Source organism: Mastigoproctus giganteus, chromosome 4 (assembly GCF_048544385.1).
Source record: "Mastigoproctus giganteus isolate SK-2022 chromosome 4, ASM4854438v1, whole genome shotgun sequence".
NCBI lineage: Eukaryota > Metazoa > Arthropoda > Arachnida > Uropygi > Thelyphonidae > Mastigoproctus > Mastigoproctus giganteus.
Genome location: NC_143578.1, coordinates 205966201 through 205986521, shown reverse-complemented (window position 1 = coordinate 205986521; position 20321 = coordinate 205966201). Strand labels below are relative to the sequence as shown.

Genomic DNA, 20321 nt, shown 5'->3' with positions numbered 1-20321 from the left:
AGATCAAAATTGAGAGTAGGAGTGTGCTGTAGGCCTAATGACTCTGATGAGTATAATAAGAAACTGTATGGGGAAATAGAGTGGGCCAGTAAATCAGAGAGAGAGTCTTATAATGGGGAATTTTAATTTCCCAGATATTGACTGGAATTTGGGGGATGGTCACTCACACACTAGCAGGGCTTTTGTGGATTTATTAGATGATTGTTCTCTACCTCAGCATGTTCAGGAGGCAATTAGAGGGAGTAATACTCTTGATTTGATTATCAGTAGTGATTCTTCATGCATTAAGAATCTGCAGGTAAATAAACCACTAGGTGGCAGTGATCACAGTGTGCTGAAGTGGGATTTACTCAAAGAGGTAACTACCATTAGGGGTAAAGGGAAGGGTTATTGCTTTCGTAAAGGCGACTACAATGGACTGAGACAGTATTTAAATTCTATACAGTTGGACCAACTGATGATGTTACCAACTGCAAATTCAAAATGGGAAGCATTCAAAGAACTTATCTTGGAAGCTACTAGGCTTTACATACCAACTAAGAAATATTGTTCAAGGTTTAGGCCAAAATGGATGTCTGATGAACTAATAAGGCATATGGCAGAGAAAGAAAAATGCATGGGATACTTACAAATTAACACATGACACAAAAGCCTATGATAGATACAAGTTGATCTGTAACCAAGTTACAAAGGAGGTTAGGCAGGCGAAGGCAGATTACGAGAAATCTTTGGCAAGGGATGCAAAGAAAAACAGCAAAGAGTTCTTTACTTATGTAAACTCTAGAAGGAAGGGGATGAATCAGATTGGTCCACTTGATATCGATGGGTCAACTGTTGATGATCCTGCTCAGGTAGCTAACAAACTGAATGAATATTTTGCATCGACATTCACACATGAGGAGTTATTCAGCGAGGGGAATTCCAGAGGTGTATTCAACTCTGGCAGTAAGTTAGAGAATCTTGTAATAACTGAGAGTAAAGTGGAGGAGAAATTGTTGAAGATAAATACACCTGGGGTGGATGGGATCTATCCAGTTATATTAAAGGAAGCAGCAAAGAAAGTAAGCAAACCCTTAGCCATAATTATGAGAGCTTCCTTGGACTCAGGGGAAGTACCCATGGACTGGAGATGTGCAAATCTGACCCCAATTCACAAAGGAGGATCAAAGGTCGACACAAGTAATTGTAGACCTGTTAGTTTAACTTCTGTTCCTGGAAAATTAATGGAGGCACTGGTTAAAGAAGCACTGCAGGATCATCTAGACAAGACTTCAGTTATAGCTCGGACACAGCATGGTTTTGTTAAGGGGAAGTCTTGTCTGACCAATTTGATTGGATACTATGATGCAGTCACAAAAGAATTGGATGCAGGGAATAACTTTGATATTATATACTTGGATCTTAGAAAGGCTTTTGATACTGTTGCACATGGAAAACTGCTGCACAAATTGGAGCAGTGTGGCATTGGAGGAAAATTGCTGCTATGGATAAAGGGGTGGTTGAGGGGGAGAAGACAGAGAGTGGTAATCAATGGACACTGCTCATCGTGGACTAATGTTATTAGTGGAGTCCCTCAGGGTTCAGTATTGGGTCCATTTTTGTTTTCTGTATTTATAAATGATATTGATGATGGTATATCAAGCATAATGTCCAAGTTTGCAGACGATACGAAGGTTGGCAGGGTTGTCAAGACACTACTGACACTATGCTACTGCAACAGGATCTGGAAAGGTTGAGCAGATGGGCTGAGAGGTGGCAAATGAAGTTTAACATTGACAAATGTAAAGTACTATATATGGGAAACAGCAACCCCAGAGCAACGTATCAACTCTGTGGTACTACACTGACAGTGGTAGAGAATGAAAGGGACCTGGGGGTGGTTGTGCAGGCAGATGTGAAGTTTTCTGAGCAGTGCAGACGGGCTGCAAGAGTAGCTCATGGTGTATTGTCGATGATATATAGGAATTTTTCTAGCAGGGACAAGGAGGTGATTATTCCCTTGTATAAGGCAATGGTCAGACCGCACCTAGAGTACTGTATACAGGTCTGGAGGCCTCATTTCAAGAAGGATGTAGAGATGCTGGAACGAGGACAGAGAAGGGCAACAAGATTAGTGAATGGAACAAAGGGGTGCTCTTACGAAGAAAGGCTTACGTTTTGCAAATTACAGTGTCTGGAGACTAGGCACCGGCGAGGTGATCTGATAGAGGTATATAAAGCCTTGAATGGTTTGAGCATGCTCAATGCTGATGGGATTGTTCCTCTTGCTCAGAATAATCACCTGAGAGGGCATAAATTCAAATTGAGGAAAGACAGATGTAGGATAGACGTGAGGAAATTTTCCTTTAGCCAGCGGGTGGTTGGTTGCTGGAATAGACTTCCATCCCTTGTCGTGGAAGTTGATAGCCTAAATAAGTTTAAGGCTCAGCCGGACAGGTATTTCGAATGAACAGAGGGGTGAAGTGGAAGTGGTTATTTTTTATTTATTTATTTGTTGTTTTTTTTTTTGGCTGATGCTGCATAAGCTTGCTTTCTTGCATCAAATGCCTTTACTGATGCTAATGCTAATATACATATATCTAAAGCAGACAAAGGGAATGCAACAGTCATTATTGACAAAGAAAACTACATCGGGAAAGTAGAACAGCTTTTAAAAGACACCAGCGCCTATGAAATTTTAAAAACAGATCCCACCAGCAACCTCGAGAAAAAATTCAAAAGAAAACTACAAGCCTTACTGGACAAAAAAAAATTTATTGAAGAAGACCTACACAAGAAGTTAAACCATAACAATTCAGAAATGCCGTACATGTTTGCCAACATTAAAGCGCACAAACCAGGATTCCCTGCCAGACCCATTATTAGCGGTAGACATCACTCAGGAAAGAGGATATCAAAATGGCTGACACAACTCCTCTCCCAGATAGTTCTGAAGAACCAAAGATCATTAAAAAATACCCAGGATTTAATAACCAGACTGAAGGATGTCGAAATCAACAAAGAAAATATTCTAGTATCATTTGATGTGGACTCAATGTTCACTACCATCTCCTTAGAAGAAGCTAAAACATGTCTCCTCCAAACTATAGACAGCCATTCACAATGGGATACCCAAGACCTCTTCTGGCCACAGAAATAATGGATCTCATAGATCTCTCCATACGTAAACCTTACTTCACCTTCAATGGGAAATTCTACGTGCAGATTTCTGGTCTCAGCATGGGAAATGGCCTATGTCCTCCCCTGGCAGAAATTTTTATGATTAAATTTGAAGAAGATTTCTTAGAAAACCAACAGAAAAAACTAAAATTCTGGAGCAGGTACGATGATGACATCATAGCCATCTGGAATCATGCTACAGTCAGTCCTCGTATAACACGTGTTTACACTACACAAATTCGATCACACACGATTTATAAATAGAGGAATGAAATCGTATATAACACGAACCGAATTCGCTTATGCATGATTTGCCTTTGTGTTTACAAGAAATGGCAGTCGAAACCGGAATCATCCCAACTAAACGCAACACGATAGGAATGAAGAGAAGATTCTGAAAATGTATTTATGTTTTTTATATCAGTGAAGGGGAAACACATTTCACCATAATAACGTAAAAACCCACACAACTTCAGCTATCGGTATTATCGCAAATGCAATTAGATCAAGTTTACTACCAGTTTATAACAGATTCCACTAGCAGGAATGCAACTGGAAATTGTTTTTATTGTTTTATGGTAGTAACCCCCAGAAATGTGAGCTAGTGAGGTTTTCGTAGTGTCTCTGCCTTTACGGTGTTGTTTATTCAGTTGCTACACATGCACAGCTTTGTTTATGTGTATCAAGCGTGCCTCCTCATTTTCTAATTGTGCTTTATTCCCTAAAATGAGTAAAATACTTAAAAGGTGTGAAAAGGAAGCGTCTTGGCGAAGACACCACAGATTCAGAGAGAAAAAGAAAAGCAATATCGATAAACAGAGGCTGACTGGGTCAAGAATTCTTACCTGGGAAAATTTGTAGTGACCTCATACTAGCATTTATGGCCAAAATCACACCGGCCCACCGGGGTTTCCCTGGTAAGGCTTATGGCCAGTCCGCCTCTGTCAATAGAGAAAAAATATGAAATTGTGAAACGCTTTGAGCGAAATGAAAGACCATGTGATATTGCACGTGCTACAGGCCTAAATGAGGCGACGCCAAGAATTACAAAGAATGCAGAGAAAATAAAAACAACTTTCATAGCAGGAACAACTTAAAGTGTAATTAAAATCCATTAGATTAAGACACAAAGAATTGGAAGAGATGGAACGGCTATCATCTGTTTCGATAGAAAATCAAACAAAAAACAAGTTTGCTTACGATAATAGCAAAAGCATTAGCAATATTTTATTATCTAATAGTCGTAATAAAATACTTGCATATTTTATTATGATAATTTATTGTGTTTGGTAATGTTTTGGTTACAAATGTGTGTTTCAATCTTCGGTGGTCAGCAAATAACCCTATTTTTCCCATGGGGGCCTGTTGTTTATATTGCACGATTTTGCATTGCATGAGGGTTTCTAGGAACACAACTATCGTGCTATATGAGGACTGACTGTACAGATAATTTACAAAAATTCTTTGAAGCTCTCAATAATCACCACCAAAAAATCAGTTTCAAAATGGAAATTGAGAACAACGGCCAAATTCCGTTCCTGGACATTCTTTTTTCAAGGAAGGCCAAAAAACTACATATGGAAGTTTTCAGAAAACCCACAGATACCGGCATCATACTAAACTATAAATCCTTCCATCCTTTCTCTACAAAAATGGACGTTCTAAAGTCCTTCATTCGGAGAGCCTACAAAATTTGCAACGAAGATAATATACAACAGGAACTAAACACAATAACCAGGGTTGCCTTAAAGAATGGATATCCGATTCACGTCATCAATAAAGCTATCACAGACACCTCCAAGGCCATTACTCAACCACAACCTAGCATCGACAGATGTAGCAGCTCCATACGTAAACTGTACATACCTTCAATAAGCTCCAAGATAGCCAAAGAAGCCAGGAAACTTGGGACCGTCACCTTTTACAAAAATTCAGCCTCTATCAAAAGATCATAAAGCTACAGTCCAAGAACCCTGATAATCCTAGAGGTCCTATATATAAGATAGTGTGGATGTGGTAGTATATATATAGGGGAATCATACAGATGCTTACAGTGTAGAATAAAACAGCACAAAAAAAATGTAGAATATGGCAGAATTCAACAGTCTTGATACAGCTTTCCATGCCTTCCAATGTGGCGACACCTGGAATTTCCATAACACATGCATCATTTCCACAGATACAGTATAACAGAAGAAAATTCAAAGAAGCCTTTCTTATCAAATTATTTGGATCTTCAGCAATCAATAGAAAACAGGGGGTTGACTTCAATCCACAGTTTATTCATCTCTTTAAAAAAAGAAATAAGTGAAGCAATAAGGTTCTAGGAATGAAAAAGAAATGAATCAACCAGAGGAGCAGGCAGCATACACCCCCTCCCAGACCCCAGAAACAGCCTACACACCTTGTGAGCAAAGGTCAACTCAGGAGTCCTTCACACTGGAACCAGAGCAAGAGAACAAAGGTCATCACACAAACACCCTGGATTCAGGATAGGCAACCAGCACTATTCTTATTGGCTAACTATATGAATACCTTTCCTATAAATGTATTTTTGACTGAGCCTCTTGCCCATTTAGGTCTGAGCATCTGGCAGGAGAATTCGGTCAGCAGGTAAGAAGTTTGTATTTAATTAAAAAATAGGTTAACTGTAATGTTACTGAAAATAGCTCATAACATACAATTGTTCCTTTAGATTGTAATCATAACTTAGATGTGCTAATTGTTAATTTGTTATTATAACCTAGGACTTTTCATCTATTTTCTGTAAATTAGTATTGATCAAATGTAAATACATCTTACTTGAGGTCTGCTCAATGTAAAATATAAGTTATTTTATCTTTGTCTCCAACAGCACGGTCTGATTGTGGGTATTGGCAAGATACCTGAAACTTTACTCAATTTATATTAGTTTAGGTAATACCTAAATAAAATATATTAAAAGCTCCACATGGTATAAGAGTGTTAATTAGATATATTATAATTTAAACAGAGGTTCAATATTGGCATTATCCTATTCAGTGTTTTCTTTTATAATGTCTAGCTGGGTGGGAGAATGATCCTCAGTTTGTCTGAATAATACTGTCTAGGATGTTATTTACAGAATCTGCCCAACACAGGGTTGGGGTTCCATCTGGTTTGACAGTAGTTTCCAAGACATCTCCTCTGGCAGCTTGTTGGTCACTATTCTGTAGACAACTCCCCAAGGGTTATTGTTTCCAGTAGTTCCCACCAAGTACCTCCGGCATTCCTTTTTCTTGTCTCTTATGAGGGCTGTGTACTGATTCTTGAGAGTTCTATAAGAATCTCTCAGTGCATCCACCTCATTTTGTGGCCAAGATGTTCTGGCTCTTTAAAAATTTCTCCTCGCCCGGTGCACCCTTTTACCGAGTATAGTTAGTTCAGGGTACCACCCTGCTTCCTCGCTTTTTTTTTCTGTGGGATAGACAGGTTTGCTGTTTTTGTTAAAATGTTTGTCATAGTCGGTGCTTGTTCATCCGGGCTACAGCTGTCTGAGTAGACCACTCGTTTTCCTGTTTTTGCAGCTCAGCTGCTGTATGTTCTTTAAAAATCTGCCGGTTTGAGTTTTTAAGGTTATACATTTTGATATTCAACAAGGAGTGTTGGGTTATTTGTAATTGCCTGTTTAGTTTGAAGGTGATGGTTCTATGATCTGATGTGGTCCAGGCTGGCTGGACACACCAGTCTGTAATTTTATAGGCTATTGAATTGGTGACATCAGTGACACTCTCCCACATGGTACTGCTAAAAGTTGGTAAGTTATTAGGTTGATTTATCACTTGAAAGGGTGAGGTAGCTATAAAATCTGACAATACCTGGCCATTGTGTATGCCTGCTCTGTCTTCTGTACGGCTATGCCATAAGGCTGACCAGCAGTTAACATCAGCACACACTATGATATTTGCTGTAGGTAGCAGGTCTGTGACTGCTTGTAAATATTCTGGTGTAGGATTTATATCTTCACCAGGTCTAGAATAAAGTGAGATAACATAGAACTTGTCCCACAGCACTAGTGATATGAGCACACACTGCCATTGGGGAGCACAGGTGACCCACCTTTGTGACTCTAAGGTCAGTATTTTTAACTACTATTACTGTAGAAGGGATGCCTGAGGTGTATTCTATTATTTTGTAGTTTCTTGGGTATCCTTGAACCCTACTCATATGTGTGTATGGTTCTTGCAGTACCAAGATGTCTATGTCATTTTCTTCTAATTTGAGCTTGATCTGATCTGATCTACAGCAGTTCTTGCTCTTTGAACATTCAGTTGGACGAGATTTAGAGCCCTAGTCACTTTTATATTTTCAATCTGGCCCATAATTGGTCCTAAATCATATAAGTTTTAACATTTTTTTATAGCAGGGGCATTTGTCATTCCTGATGCTGTGTGCAGCATCAGGAATGACATAGTCAGGTAGCCTAGTCTAGCCTTGCAGGTAGCACATTTTGGCTCCTAAGACTTATTTTTGCAGCTTTTGTAATCGTGGCCAGTGACTGCACTGTGACCACAGACAGGTTCTTTTTGACTGCAGTCCCTGGCAGTATGACCATACTTATGACATTTAAAACATTTTTGTATGGGGAAATGTTCCCTGAATCTATGGCTGGTCCAGCCAGCATAGACAGTTTTATCAATTAGACACATTTTAATTGACTGTCCAGATTTTAGCAATATGTCTTACTGCTTTTAACCGTCTGACTGAGCCATATACACTCAGTCAGATTTTATCCGACAATGACAATGTGTCTGCTGTTTTTAAATTTTTACATCATATTAATTTCTATAAATGTAATCCTGTAATATATATATATATTTTAATGCATATACTGCTTTTTACCATTATATGATTTGGGACGAGGTAACCTTTTTTCAAAAGTTACCAGAATTTATTTATCTATCTATTTTTAAACTGACATAATTATCTCCTGGCGCATAATAGCCTTAGATGCTAATACGCCAATAAAATTATAATCTAATCTAATCTAAGCCAGCATAGATTCTCTGTTGTTCCTGCAGTGCCTTCCATATTTTAGGTGTGATTTCTGCTATTATATTTCTGCTTAAATAATCCATTTCTTTTGCTTTTGGTTCCTCTTTTTAGAAGGAATTCAGCAGAAAATTCATCTATTGTCATTATGCTACTGAGGTTTTTATAGTATATATCCATCATTAGGTCTTTTTCTAATGTTGCCTCTGGTACATCAGAAATTAAGATGTGAGGATTTTTTTCTTTTGGCTTTTCTGTTTTAAGCCCAAGTTTTGTGACTTCTGGTATTGCCTCCACCTTTTTTAAATCCTCTTTATTTGCTACTTCCAGTATCACCCCATTTTGTTTCACTTTTCTCATACTGTTAATTTTTATGTCCTTTATGTAGGGCTTTAGTTGTGTCATGACTTTTCTTTGACAGCATCCCTGGATTTGTGGGCTGAGTCAGGCATAAGGAGTTTTTGTCCCCTTATTTCTGGGTGTTTGCTTTGCTGAGTAGCCACTGTTTTATTTGCCCTTGCTACTTGGGCATAACTTAATGTGTTTATCTCTTTATAATTATTTTTTTCTTTTATCACAGTTTCCACTTTGGTTTTTAAAACTCTGTTTTCTGTGTTCAACTCTATGACTCTTTGCTCCAAGACTGTCCAGCAGTTGACTGTCTGTAGTCTTGTTGTAGATGTTATTTTATTTGTTTGTGGAGGAAGTCTTCTAAGTAAAGTTTTAACTCTTTTAATTTGTTTGATTGGGTCTTGAATCTGGTTAGTTTCAAACCTTATTTCCTCTTCTGTTTTGTTCTCTGTATTTTCATTACTATCTTTTTCTTTGTACTCTTTATTTTCTATTTGATTTCTCCCTTTTCATACCAAGGGGGGCCTGAGGGACATGCTTCAGTGTCTTTGTTATTTATTGCCTCATTATTGTTGGGGGGTTTTTTCCCTTAAAACTCTGATATCTGAGTCTGGGATATTCTCTATATTTAAGTCAGGGTTGTCTCCTGGTTTCTGCATTTTTTTGCCCATATTTAAGTCCTTTTGGGAGAAATAATATGACGTGTCTGTTCAAAATTAAACCTGTTATAACCCAAGTAATTGGATTTCTCGGTTTTGGTTTGAAAATCATCTTGAACAAAGGAAACTAACTTAAAAACTAAAAATTTCTTAAATCTATTACTAGATCTGTTTCCCATTAAAGATAACCTTGATATAACTAGTTTTCTGTCTAATATAGTTAAGAATTTTAGGCCATTGAGACGTAGGCAAGTCAAGGGTTCTGACAGTAAGATCGCTACTGCTAGTGCTATAGCGATTGCACCGTGCAGAAGGAACCCACTCCAGTTCTGAAGATGTTAGGGGCACTGAGGTTACTAAGGTTAAGGCAGATCTGGCAAAGTGCAGATACCCTACCAGTGCCCGGGATAGGTGTGACCTACAGGCCCGTGACTGTGTTGCCAACTGCAGGACCCCATGCAGTGATGACCCCACCTTAACCGCATTTATCCTTTACTACCCGAACCTGTCGCAACAAATTTCTAGAATCTTACAGGTTCATGGGGAAAAAGTGTTTACAACTTCCAGGGAGAAAGTTGCGGTCCCTCATCTTGAGAATTATAAACATCAGTTCCCTTCCCCTACAACAGAGTGGATTGGTGTACCATATTTCCTGCTGTGATTGCACTGGCTGCTATGTTAGGGAAACTGGCAAAAGGCTTGGTAATCGGGTTTCTGAGCATGAGAAATCAATCCATTCGGTGGATGTGGATCACTCAGTGATTGCCGAGCACTTTTCGTCTACCCAGCATAAAATCGAACCATGCCGCGACGTCAAGATTATTGACCGATCCCGCAATTAACGTCACCGTGTCTTGTTGCAATTGCTCCACATCTCGTGTTGTAGCAGTTTCTTTAACCGGAACAGAGGACATCGCATCAACCTCATCACTGAGGCAACTATCCTCCTAGGTGACAAACGTTGGTGCTCAGAGAATTCCCGAGTATTGCAACTACAATCACAAGCCTCCACTTCAACCAGCTAATTGTTGCAAGCACCTGTAGCACACGATTCTCGCTACACATGATCACCATGGCATGCACACGATATTTTGTATTTTTACAATAATGGTAACTGTCACAACTGAAGCAGGGCATCTTCCGTCCAAAAGCTTTGCGTTTGTTACTTTTCGTTTTTTGTTCTAATCAGTTATTAAACTTGTTTATTACTTTTTTGTTCTAATCAGTTATTAAACATGTGTTTATTACCTTTTTTGTTCTAATCAGTTATTAAACATGTGTTTATTATCTATTTTGTTCTAATCAGTAATTAAACGAATTTTAACCTAACCGTTTATATTTTATTTTATTTTCCTGGTTTATCACTGATGCAACATTATCGCTCTAATATACTTGGATTTCAGGAAAGCTTTTGGTACTGTTGCACATGGAAGACTGCTGTACAAATTGGAGCGGTATGGCATTAAGGGGAAGTTGCTGCAGTGGATAAAGGGATGGTTGAGTGAGAGACTGCAGAGAGTGGTAATAAATGGACACTACTCTACTTGGACTAATGTTATTAGTGGAGTTCTCCAGGGTTCAGTACTGGGCCCATTGTTGTTTTGTGTGTTTATTAATGAGATTAATAAATTAATATCATTAATAAACACCCAAAACAACAATGGTTGTATGTAAATTGCCAATTGTTAATTTACAACGAGGTTGTAAATTAACAATTGGCACATATTGAATATTGCTTTCACTAGTCTGATCTACATGAGCCACAAATGATGATGGTGTGTGTCATTTGATACTCTGCAAACACGAATCTATCTTGCATCAATAGGAATGAAGTGATGATTTTCTCTTGTTCCAGCAATAGTATGACTGTCTATGAATCTTTTCTCTTGAAATGGCCTTGCTTGCTCAATTTCCTCTCCACACATACAGAATGTGTTCCTAGTGCACCAACTGTGATACACCACTTTGATCGAAGTTCACAAAACTTAGAAAATCCAATGTCAGATCCATTTCTTTCTTGATAAATTATAAACATTTCCTTTAAGTTGCCGAGTAGTAGTCGCTTTTGCATTTTTTTTTTTTTTTAATTCCATTTTTATTCCACCTGCATTTCTAATGGAAATGTAATCTTTCTTTCCAGGGCATATCTGACTAAATTCATCATCTTCAAAAAATTCCATCACCTTTTGCTTTACTTGCTCAGAAAGATTTTTTCCAGGTAGGGTCATGATTCCTCCTCCTGCTTTAAGTTTTCTAGCTTTCTTGACCATTCTTTCTGAGACACTAAACTGTTCCATTGTTTTCTTTATGGATCAACTAACTGGAGCTAGTGTTAATATTTGAAGTTTTTCTGAATGACTTGATACCATCAACTTTTCTTTTAATTCTTTCAGCAGCTCGCAGTTTCCACACTGATGACTTGCACTTGGCTCCATGATGTCATTTGGATCCAAGCCACCAATAGATGCAATTTTACTGGCAATTACATCTTATACTTGACTTGCCTTCCTTTTGGCATAGCTCTGTGAGTCTCTTTTAGCTATTTGCTGAAATTTCAGAGGAAAAATACCAATAGCCATCAAACTTGTGTTCAAACTTTCAGTCACATGCATTTTGTCATCATGGTCTGAACCAGATGAAGTTGATGCTGTTGCTGCTTTTTGGTTGTTAGACTTTTTCGGCATGATGAGCACAGCTTCTGGCCTGGTTTTATGTCTACCTTTGTTAGGTCTTTCAGGTAGTCTGCATTGGCAAATCAATTGGTTGTAAACTTTTTTTTTCACCATATGATTTTTCTTCTGGATAGGATTGCAACATGAACGCCACAAAAATTCAAATTTTGTCAAAAGCAAAGCATCATGATGTAGACAAATTGTCTTCTTCACCTAGTTTTAATCCACAATGTCGACCTATCAGCTGTTGTTCTTCAAATTCAAATTCTTTAAATAATTTTAACCCAGTTTTGCATGTATAGGATAGCACATGACATTTAGAATTATCCATATGACTGATGGTGCATGAGTCCAGCTTATCTCCAGCAAAAATCTTCTGATTCCATGACTTTCGTGCTGCCTAATAAGTGGATGTTTCTGCAAGCAATGAAAACTTAATTAACTTTATTACAGTCAGACAATAAAAAATAGAGGAAGGAACAAAATAAACAAACTGTTCATCATGAAGATAACACTCATTAATAACAGCATGGTTCAAATATCAGCTATTTATACTTTTTTTATATGATTCTAGAATATTCTAGAATTCTAGAATGTTTATCAGTTTTTTTTCTTTTTTTTTTCTTTTTTTTTTTTTTCAATTCAAGAATGTTCTGGAATTGTAGATTATTCTGGAATTGCAGAATATTCTGGAATTGCAGAATATTCTATAATTATTGGTATTCTTCTAGAATATTCCAGAATTCTAGAATATGCTCTATTTCTAAATTATTCTAAATATTAGGCAAGGTTAAGGAATTGTTCTGCAACAAAAAAGATCTCTCAAAATAACAATAAGGCACATAAAACTACTTGATGTTTAGGCTTAATTTTAAGGCCTTATGTGCAAAGATACAAAACAGATAAACCATGATTCTTGTAGCTAAAATTCGGCTCTTTCCAGTAGTGGTAAAAACGAGAGAATTGAATGTGTCCCACATTAAGATATTTGCCCCCTAAGATAGGTCAAATTTGATTTTTAAATTTTGAGTCTATCTTTGAAGGAAAATATCTTAACCAGCAAACAAGTATAACAGCTCATATTTAGTTAGGCTGAATTCATGCAGATGTTTAGTTAGGCTGAATTCATGCATTCAATGGAATGCCCAAAGAAGAAAGTATCAAAGGTTTTTATTTCAAATTTTTGACTTTCAAAAGTCTTGCTTAAATTTCTCGCAACAAATTTTTGGTGCCAGTTTTAGGCTGTATTGTAAAAAATGTGGACGATTTTGAGCCTGGACACCAAACGTTTTGCATTTTCTGCCAAAAGTTAACTAGGTATACAAAGTTTCAGAGCACTACCTCTCACCATTGTGTAACAGTAACTGAAAATTTTTTGTGATTTATCCTGCATAACACAAGTGACCTCCACAAAAAAAGGTGCTGGTGCCTCAAGCATGCTATATTTTGAACTGAAATTTTGCATGGCTTCATTTGAAACCTGTTTAAACATCTACACCAAGTTTCAACAAAATTGAAGATGGTCAAGCAGGGACCCCTAGGCCACTTGACATGGAATGACCCTTATGTTTAACTTCAACAATTTCTCCTCCACTTTGCTTTCAGTTATTACAAAATCATTAAGCACCCTGTTACACGTCAGAAAATGCCAGAAGTCTGATAAACTTCCAGCATTTTCCTCTCTTAATAACTCCTCATGTGTGAATGTAGATGCAAAATACTCATTCAGATTATCAGCTACCTCAGCAGGTTCATTAACAATCAAAACGTCAATGTCAAGTGAACCAATCTGATTCATCCCCTTCCTTCTAGAGCAGTGGTGGCCAACCTTTTACATACCATGCGCCATACAACTCAAGCACCTTTTCTACCTTCTTACGTTCATGGTTGAGGTTGGAAAATAGGGATAGGGGTAGGATCTGCTTCACTTAGGGGAGGAAAAAGAATAACTCAAACATGCAACTAAATTAAATAATGTACGCCAGTTCAACATGTGTATTGGAGCACCAATCTACAATAGTGAGAGATGATCTCTTGGACGAGAGGGTGACCTCTGTCGTGGAACCCGCTAATGGTGCTACAGCTGCCGGAGAGTCTCGTTTGGTGAAGATAGCTCTGTACCACAGTTGTTGGATGTGATGAGAGAGCTCTGAGCGAGATGGAGCACCAAGAGCGATATCAGGTTGAAACTTGGAGTCGTCTGTTCTCTCTGCTCGCTAGAAGGAGTCCAGGCATATCCTTAATAACCTTTTTAATAAAAGTATGTTTATGAACATAATTAACATTTTTAAATGATTTAATTGTTGTATGTAAAGCAATTTCTATTATAGCACATAAACATTACTTACCATTAATGAGACTTTTGAGCCTGTTTGGATTTCGCCAGTCTTTCAATGTTTGGTGTTAAATTTGTTACTGAGAGCAGCAGAGAATTCTTCAAATTTGAATCAGTCATTCGCGACCTCGTTTTGCTTTTGATCAATTTCATGGATGAAAATGCTTGATCACATCTGTATGTCGTTCCGAAACGACATATATAATTTTTTGCAAATTTTCTTAGTTCTGGGAAATGTTCACAGGGTAATGAACGCCAGAAATTAATCATGTCAGAAGCATTTTGATCTGAAAAAAGCTCATCAAATTTCATTTTTAATAATGAATTTGTTTTTAAATCAATAAGTTCCATTTGTATATTACTAGGCATCTCAATTATGTTTTGTTCACTAAGTAAAAATGGGTTTATAAATGCGAGCATGTAGTTTTCTTCTTTAGCCAAATCATGAAAACGTCTTTCAAATGACACTTGCAATAATTTGATTTTTTCAAGATATTTGGTCCAATTGCTATCATCCACAGCACATTCATTCTACTCTTTCAAGTGTGGAAATTGACTTAAATCCTGATTTTTTTAACTGAGAGATGAACAGTTTTAATTTCATTTTAAATGAATTGATGCTATTTACTAAGCTAGGAAATAATTTATTCATGCCTTGTAGTTTCGAATTTAGATCATTGAGATGACTAGTAACATCAACTAAAAATGCCAAATCAAATAGCCAGTTGTTATCTAATAATAAGGTTCTTTCATCAGGTAGTTCATTTTCTTGTTTTAAAAAATTATAAACAGCATTTTTCAGTTTTCAAAATCTACTCAGAACCTGACCTCCAGAAAGCCAGCGCACCTCACAATGAAGGACAAGTTCACCATATTCCAAATCTAAAAACTCACAATATTCTATGAATTCTCGTCTGTTTAATGCTCTTGCTCTAATTTTATTCACAAATTTCACAACCGGTAACATAACATGCTGCATATTTCAAGTTTTTCCACACAGTGCCTCTTGGTGTATAATGCAGTGATATTTTAGTACAGGATGATTTAAAAAATTTTCAAGCAAAGTTGTAGTGCCATTGGCTTTACCTATCATTGACGGCGCTCCGTCAGTACACACACTGATGAGTTTACTATAATCTAATTTGATTTTCTAGGCATGATTTTACTTTTTCAAATATGTCTGATCCTCTGGTTTTACCATGCAATGACTCCATACTGGCAAGTTCTTCTAAGACATTAAAATTATCATCAATTCCTCTTATAAAAATGCTTAACTGGGCTACACCACATATGTCAGTTGATTCATCCAAAGCTAGAGAAAAGAAAGTACAAGAATGGACAAGATCTTCCAGTTGCTGAGATACATCCTGAGAGAGTTCCTCAATACGTCTCGTAACTGTCTGCCTTGATATAGTAATTTCGTCTGCTTTCCTTTCAATACCTTTATTACCAAGATGGCGTGCAAATATTTGGAGACAAGGCTTAACAATTTCTTCTCCGTCAGGAAAAGGTTTCTTTTTTTTCGCCAATACTAAAGCAATTTCATAGGACGCTTCTATTGTTGCCAAGTCTTCATAACTTACTTTAGCAAATATATTTTGTCTTCTTCTGATTTCTTCCTTTTTCTTAGTCACATATTCTTTTCGTAGCGCAGACCCAAGAACGAGCTTCATTTTTCCCTCTATGTTAGTCTGATGCTGTGATTTATAGTGTCTATTAAGATCATGTCTTTTATTATGTGAAAGAGTACTTTCACAAACAATGCAAAACGGTTTCCCTGATGAACTTGCTATAAATAACAACTCATTTTCCCACTGTTCATTAAATTCACGTTTAATATCACTTTCTGCTTTTCTTTTGCTCATTTTCTTTTGCACTGTGGTGGATAGAAGGAATAAAAAAAATAAAAAACAGAAAAGGACAAAAAAGTACAAGTATGTACGTCGTATCACACAGAATATCAATTGTAAACTGTCGAAAAATTTCGACGAACTGATGAGCAGGCACGGCCAGGGGGGAGCTCCCCCCCTACTATTTCTTGAGTTGGCAAAATGCGATTTGGAAATGCGATTGATGGAAATTTCTCGTAGATGAAAATACCTCAAATTTATCATTTCATTGTTTCCTTTTAACTTGAAAGATTTCTGACAAAGGATCTATTTGTATATTCTCGGTCCCCTGAAAAAGTCATGTATTGCATTTATTTTCCCACTTGTGCATAGAGTCGGGCGCCGGAGGCACCGGCTGTACAAAAGAATGGACAACTAGGTGCTCGATATATTTTCATAGCCATAGATCACTTATGGTCAAAATTCAGAAATGCATTTTTTTGGAGACTATTTAATTTATTTCTTTTGCTAAATTGAGGGAATTGACACGTTTATGTGCATGTAAGTGGAAAGAAGGTGGTGAGTGTCTTAAGCAATATGCGGAAGGACCTGAAATGAAAGGAAATAGAACCAAAGAATCGGCAATATGGGCTTTGGGTACTTGAGAAATTTTATGATGAAATGCGCTACTTGTAATCTTCCAAAGCGCCACGTTTGGCACATGCACCATAGGTTGGCCACCCCTGATATACATAAGTAAAGAAGTCTTTACTGTTTTTCTTTGCATCCTTTGCCAAAGATTTCTTGTAATCTGCCTTTGCTTCCCTAATGTCCTTTGTGACTTGATTATAGACTATCTTATATCTTCCGTAGGCATCTATGTCGCCGGATAATTTATATGCTTGAACGATATTTCTTAGTTGGCGTGAAAAGCCTAGTAGCTTCCAAGGTTAATTCCTTGAATGCTTCCCATTTAGAATTTGCTGTTGTTAACATCATCAGTTGGTCCTACTATATAAAATTTAAAAAATCTCTGAGACCACTGTAGTTACCTTTACAAAAGCAAAAACCCTTCCCTTTACCCCTGATGGTAGTTACATCTTTAAGTATATCCCACATCAGTACACAGTGATCACTGCCACCTAGTGATTCCTTTACCTGCAGATTCTTAATGCATGAAGAATCACTGCTGATAATCAGATCAAGAGTATTACTCCCTGTGGTTGCCTCTTGAACATGCTACTGTAGAAAACAATTATCCAACAAATTCACAAAAGTCTTGCTAGTGTATGTGAGATTGTTTTCTACATCAGCATGTTCGGGAGGCAACTAGAGGGAGTAATACTCTTGATTTGATTATCAGTAGTGATTCTTCATGCATTAAGAATCTGCAGATAAATGAACCAATAGGTGGCAGTGATCACAGTGTTCTGAAGTGGGAGTTACTCAAAGAGGTAACTACCATTAGGGGTAAGGGAAGGGGTATTGCTTTCGTAAAGGCGACTACGATGGACTGAGACAGTATTTAAATTCTATACAGTGGGATCAACTGATGATGTTACCAACAGCAAATTCAAAATGGGAAGCATTCAAAGAACTTATCTTGGAAGCTACTAGGCTTTACATACCAACTAAGAAATATTGTTCAAGGTTTAGGCCTAAATGGATGTCAGATGAACTAATGAGGCATATGGCAGAGAAGAAAAATGAATGGGATACATACAAATTAACCTGTGACACAGAAGCCTATGATAGATACAAGTTGATCTGTAACCAAGTTACAAAGGAGATTAGGCAGGCGAAGGCAGATTACGAGAGATCCTTGGCAAGGGATGCTAAGAAAAACAGCAAAGAGTTCTTTACTTATGTAAACTCTAGAAGGAAAGGGATGAATCAGATTGGTACACTTGATATCGATGGGTCAACTGTTGATGACCCTGCTCAGGTAGTTAACAAACTAAATGAATATTTTGCATCGACATTCACACATGAGGAGTTATTCAGCGAGGGGAATTCCAGAGGTGTATTCAACTCTAGCAGTAAGCTAGAGAATCTTGTAATAACTGAGAGTAAAGTGGAGGAGAAATTGTTGAAGATAAACACAAGAAAGGCACCTGGGGTGGATGGGATCTATCCAGTTATATTAAAGGAGGCAGCAAAGGAAGTAAGCAAACACTTAGCCATAATTATATATACCCATAGACTGGCAAACACTTAGCCATATAATATATACCCATGGACTGGAGATGTGCAAATGTGACCCCACTTCCCAAGGGAGGATAAAAGGCTGACACAAGTAATTATAGACCTGTGAGTTTAACTTCTGTTCCCAGAAAATTAATGGAGGCACTGGTTAAAGAAGCACTGCAGGATCATCTAGACAAGACTTCAGTTATAGCTCGGACACAGCATGGTTTTTTTTAAGGGGAAGTCTTGCCTTTTGATTGGATACTATGCAGATTGCAATTTGATTGGATACTATGATGCAGTCACAAAAGAACTGGATGCAGGGAATAACTTTGATATTATATACTTGGATCTTAGAAAGGCTTTTGATACTGTTGCACATGGAACAGTATCAAAAATTCCACACTGCTGCACAAATTGGAGCAGTGTGGCACTGGAGGCAAATTGCTGCTATGGATAAAGGTGTGGTTGAGGGGGAGAAGACAGAGAGTGGTAATCAATGGACACTGCTCATCGTGGACTAATGTTATTAGTGGAGTCCCTCAGGGTTCAGTATTGGGTCCTTTATTGTTTTCTGTATTTATAAATGATATCGATGATGGTATATCAAGCTTAATGTCCAAGTTTGCAGACGATACGAAGGTTGGCAGGGTTGTCAAGGACACTACTGACACTATGCTGCTGCAACAGGATCTGGAAAGGTTGAGCAGATGGGCTGAGAGGTGGCAAATGAAGTTTAACATTGACAAATGTAAAGTACTACATATGGGAAAAAAAGCAACCCCAGAGCAATGTATCAACTCTGTGGTACTACACTAACAGTGGTAGAGAATGAAAGGGACCTGGGGGTGGTTGTGCAGGCAGATATGAAGTTCTCTCAGCAGTGCAGACGGGCTGCAAGAGTAGCTCATGGTGTATTGTCAATGATATATAGGAATTTTTCTAGCAGGGATCAGGAGGTGATTATTCCTTTGTATAAGGCAATGGTCAGGCCACACCTAGAGTACTGTATACAGGCCCGGAGGCCTCATTTCAAGAAGGATGTAGAGCTGCTGGAATGAGTACAGAGAAGGGCAGCAAGATTAGTGAATGGAACAAAGTAGTGCTCTTACGAAGAAAGGCTTAAGTTTTGCGAATTACAGTGTCTGGAGACTAGGCACCAGCGAGGTGATCTGATAGAGGTGTACAAAGCCTTGAATGGTTTGAGCATGCTCAATGCTGATGGGATTCTTCCTCTCGCTCAGAATAATCACCTGAGAGGGCATAAATTCAAATTGAGGAAAGACAGATGTAGGATAGACGTGCAGAAATTTGCCTTTAGCCAGTGGGTGGTTGGTTGGTGGAACAGACTTCCATCCCTTGTCGTGGAAGTTGATAGCCTAAATAAGTTTAAGGCTCAGCTGGACAGGTATTTTGAACGAACAGAGGGGTGAAGTGGAAGTGGTTATTTTTTATTTATTTATTTTACTTTATTTTTTTTTTTTGGCTGATGCTGCATAAGCTTGCTTTCTTGCATCAAATGCCTCTACTAATGCTAATGCTAATATCTGAAGAATTTTCAACAGGCAAAGAGTCTAGTACATATGTTCCTGTAGGTGATGGAAGAGGCGTGAAAGTATAGGATGATCCTGAAGGTGATGTTGATGGGCAATATTGCATTTGAGAAACTGTTGGATTGTGTGAATATGGTTGGCTTTGCATAACCGGCTGTGCATTGTCATATTTTCCCATACTTGCTTCATATAGAATATTACATGTTATACGGTATTTCAAGCAGAGGTGGTATGTAAATTTCTAATTTTGCAGGCTATCTTCTCCCCAGATATGTCATAGCTGTTCCACTGTCACGTTGTATATTTTATTCATCAACTTGTAAGCCTCTTCTTTTCTGAAATCGTCATCAGCTTGTCATTTGGGTGCATTTTTAGCACATTTACCTTTTGGAGATTTAAAGACTGTTAGTGGCATTTGTGGTTCCTACTATTTCTGCAGCAGAAGTTGGTCTCTTGGGATTCATTTTTTCTTGGTACATTTTCAAGAGATTGTTCTGCCCCTTTTTCTTCATTGTCAGATTTCTGCTGGCTGTTTTCTGCAACAAAATTTTCTGCCGTGTTCTCAA

The 20321-nt window shown here is 37.8% G+C and overlaps 2 protein-coding genes across 3 annotated transcripts in view; one reads left to right on the top strand and one right to left on the bottom strand.

Annotated features, from left to right (window-relative positions):
* The window catches only part of LOC150087342 (beta-1,4-mannosylglycolipid beta-1,3-N-acetylglucosaminyltransferase brn-like), a 66354-nt gene that overhangs the window by 15479 nt on the left and 30554 nt on the right, over nt 1-20321 (top strand). The gene's annotated exons all lie outside the window — the stretch shown is intronic.
* Nucleotides 15317-16051, bottom strand: LOC150087343 (SCAN domain-containing protein 3-like). Its single transcript, XM_090372450.1, has one exon. It carries the CDS (start codon nt 16049-16051, stop codon nt 15317-15319), a length of 735 nt encoding a protein of 244 aa, XP_090228576.1.

Coding starts and splice junctions, on each gene's coding strand:
- LOC150087343 (XM_090372450.1), bottom strand. CDS start 16,051: ATGAGCAAAAGAAAAGCAGAAAGTGATATTAAACGTGAATTTAATGAA.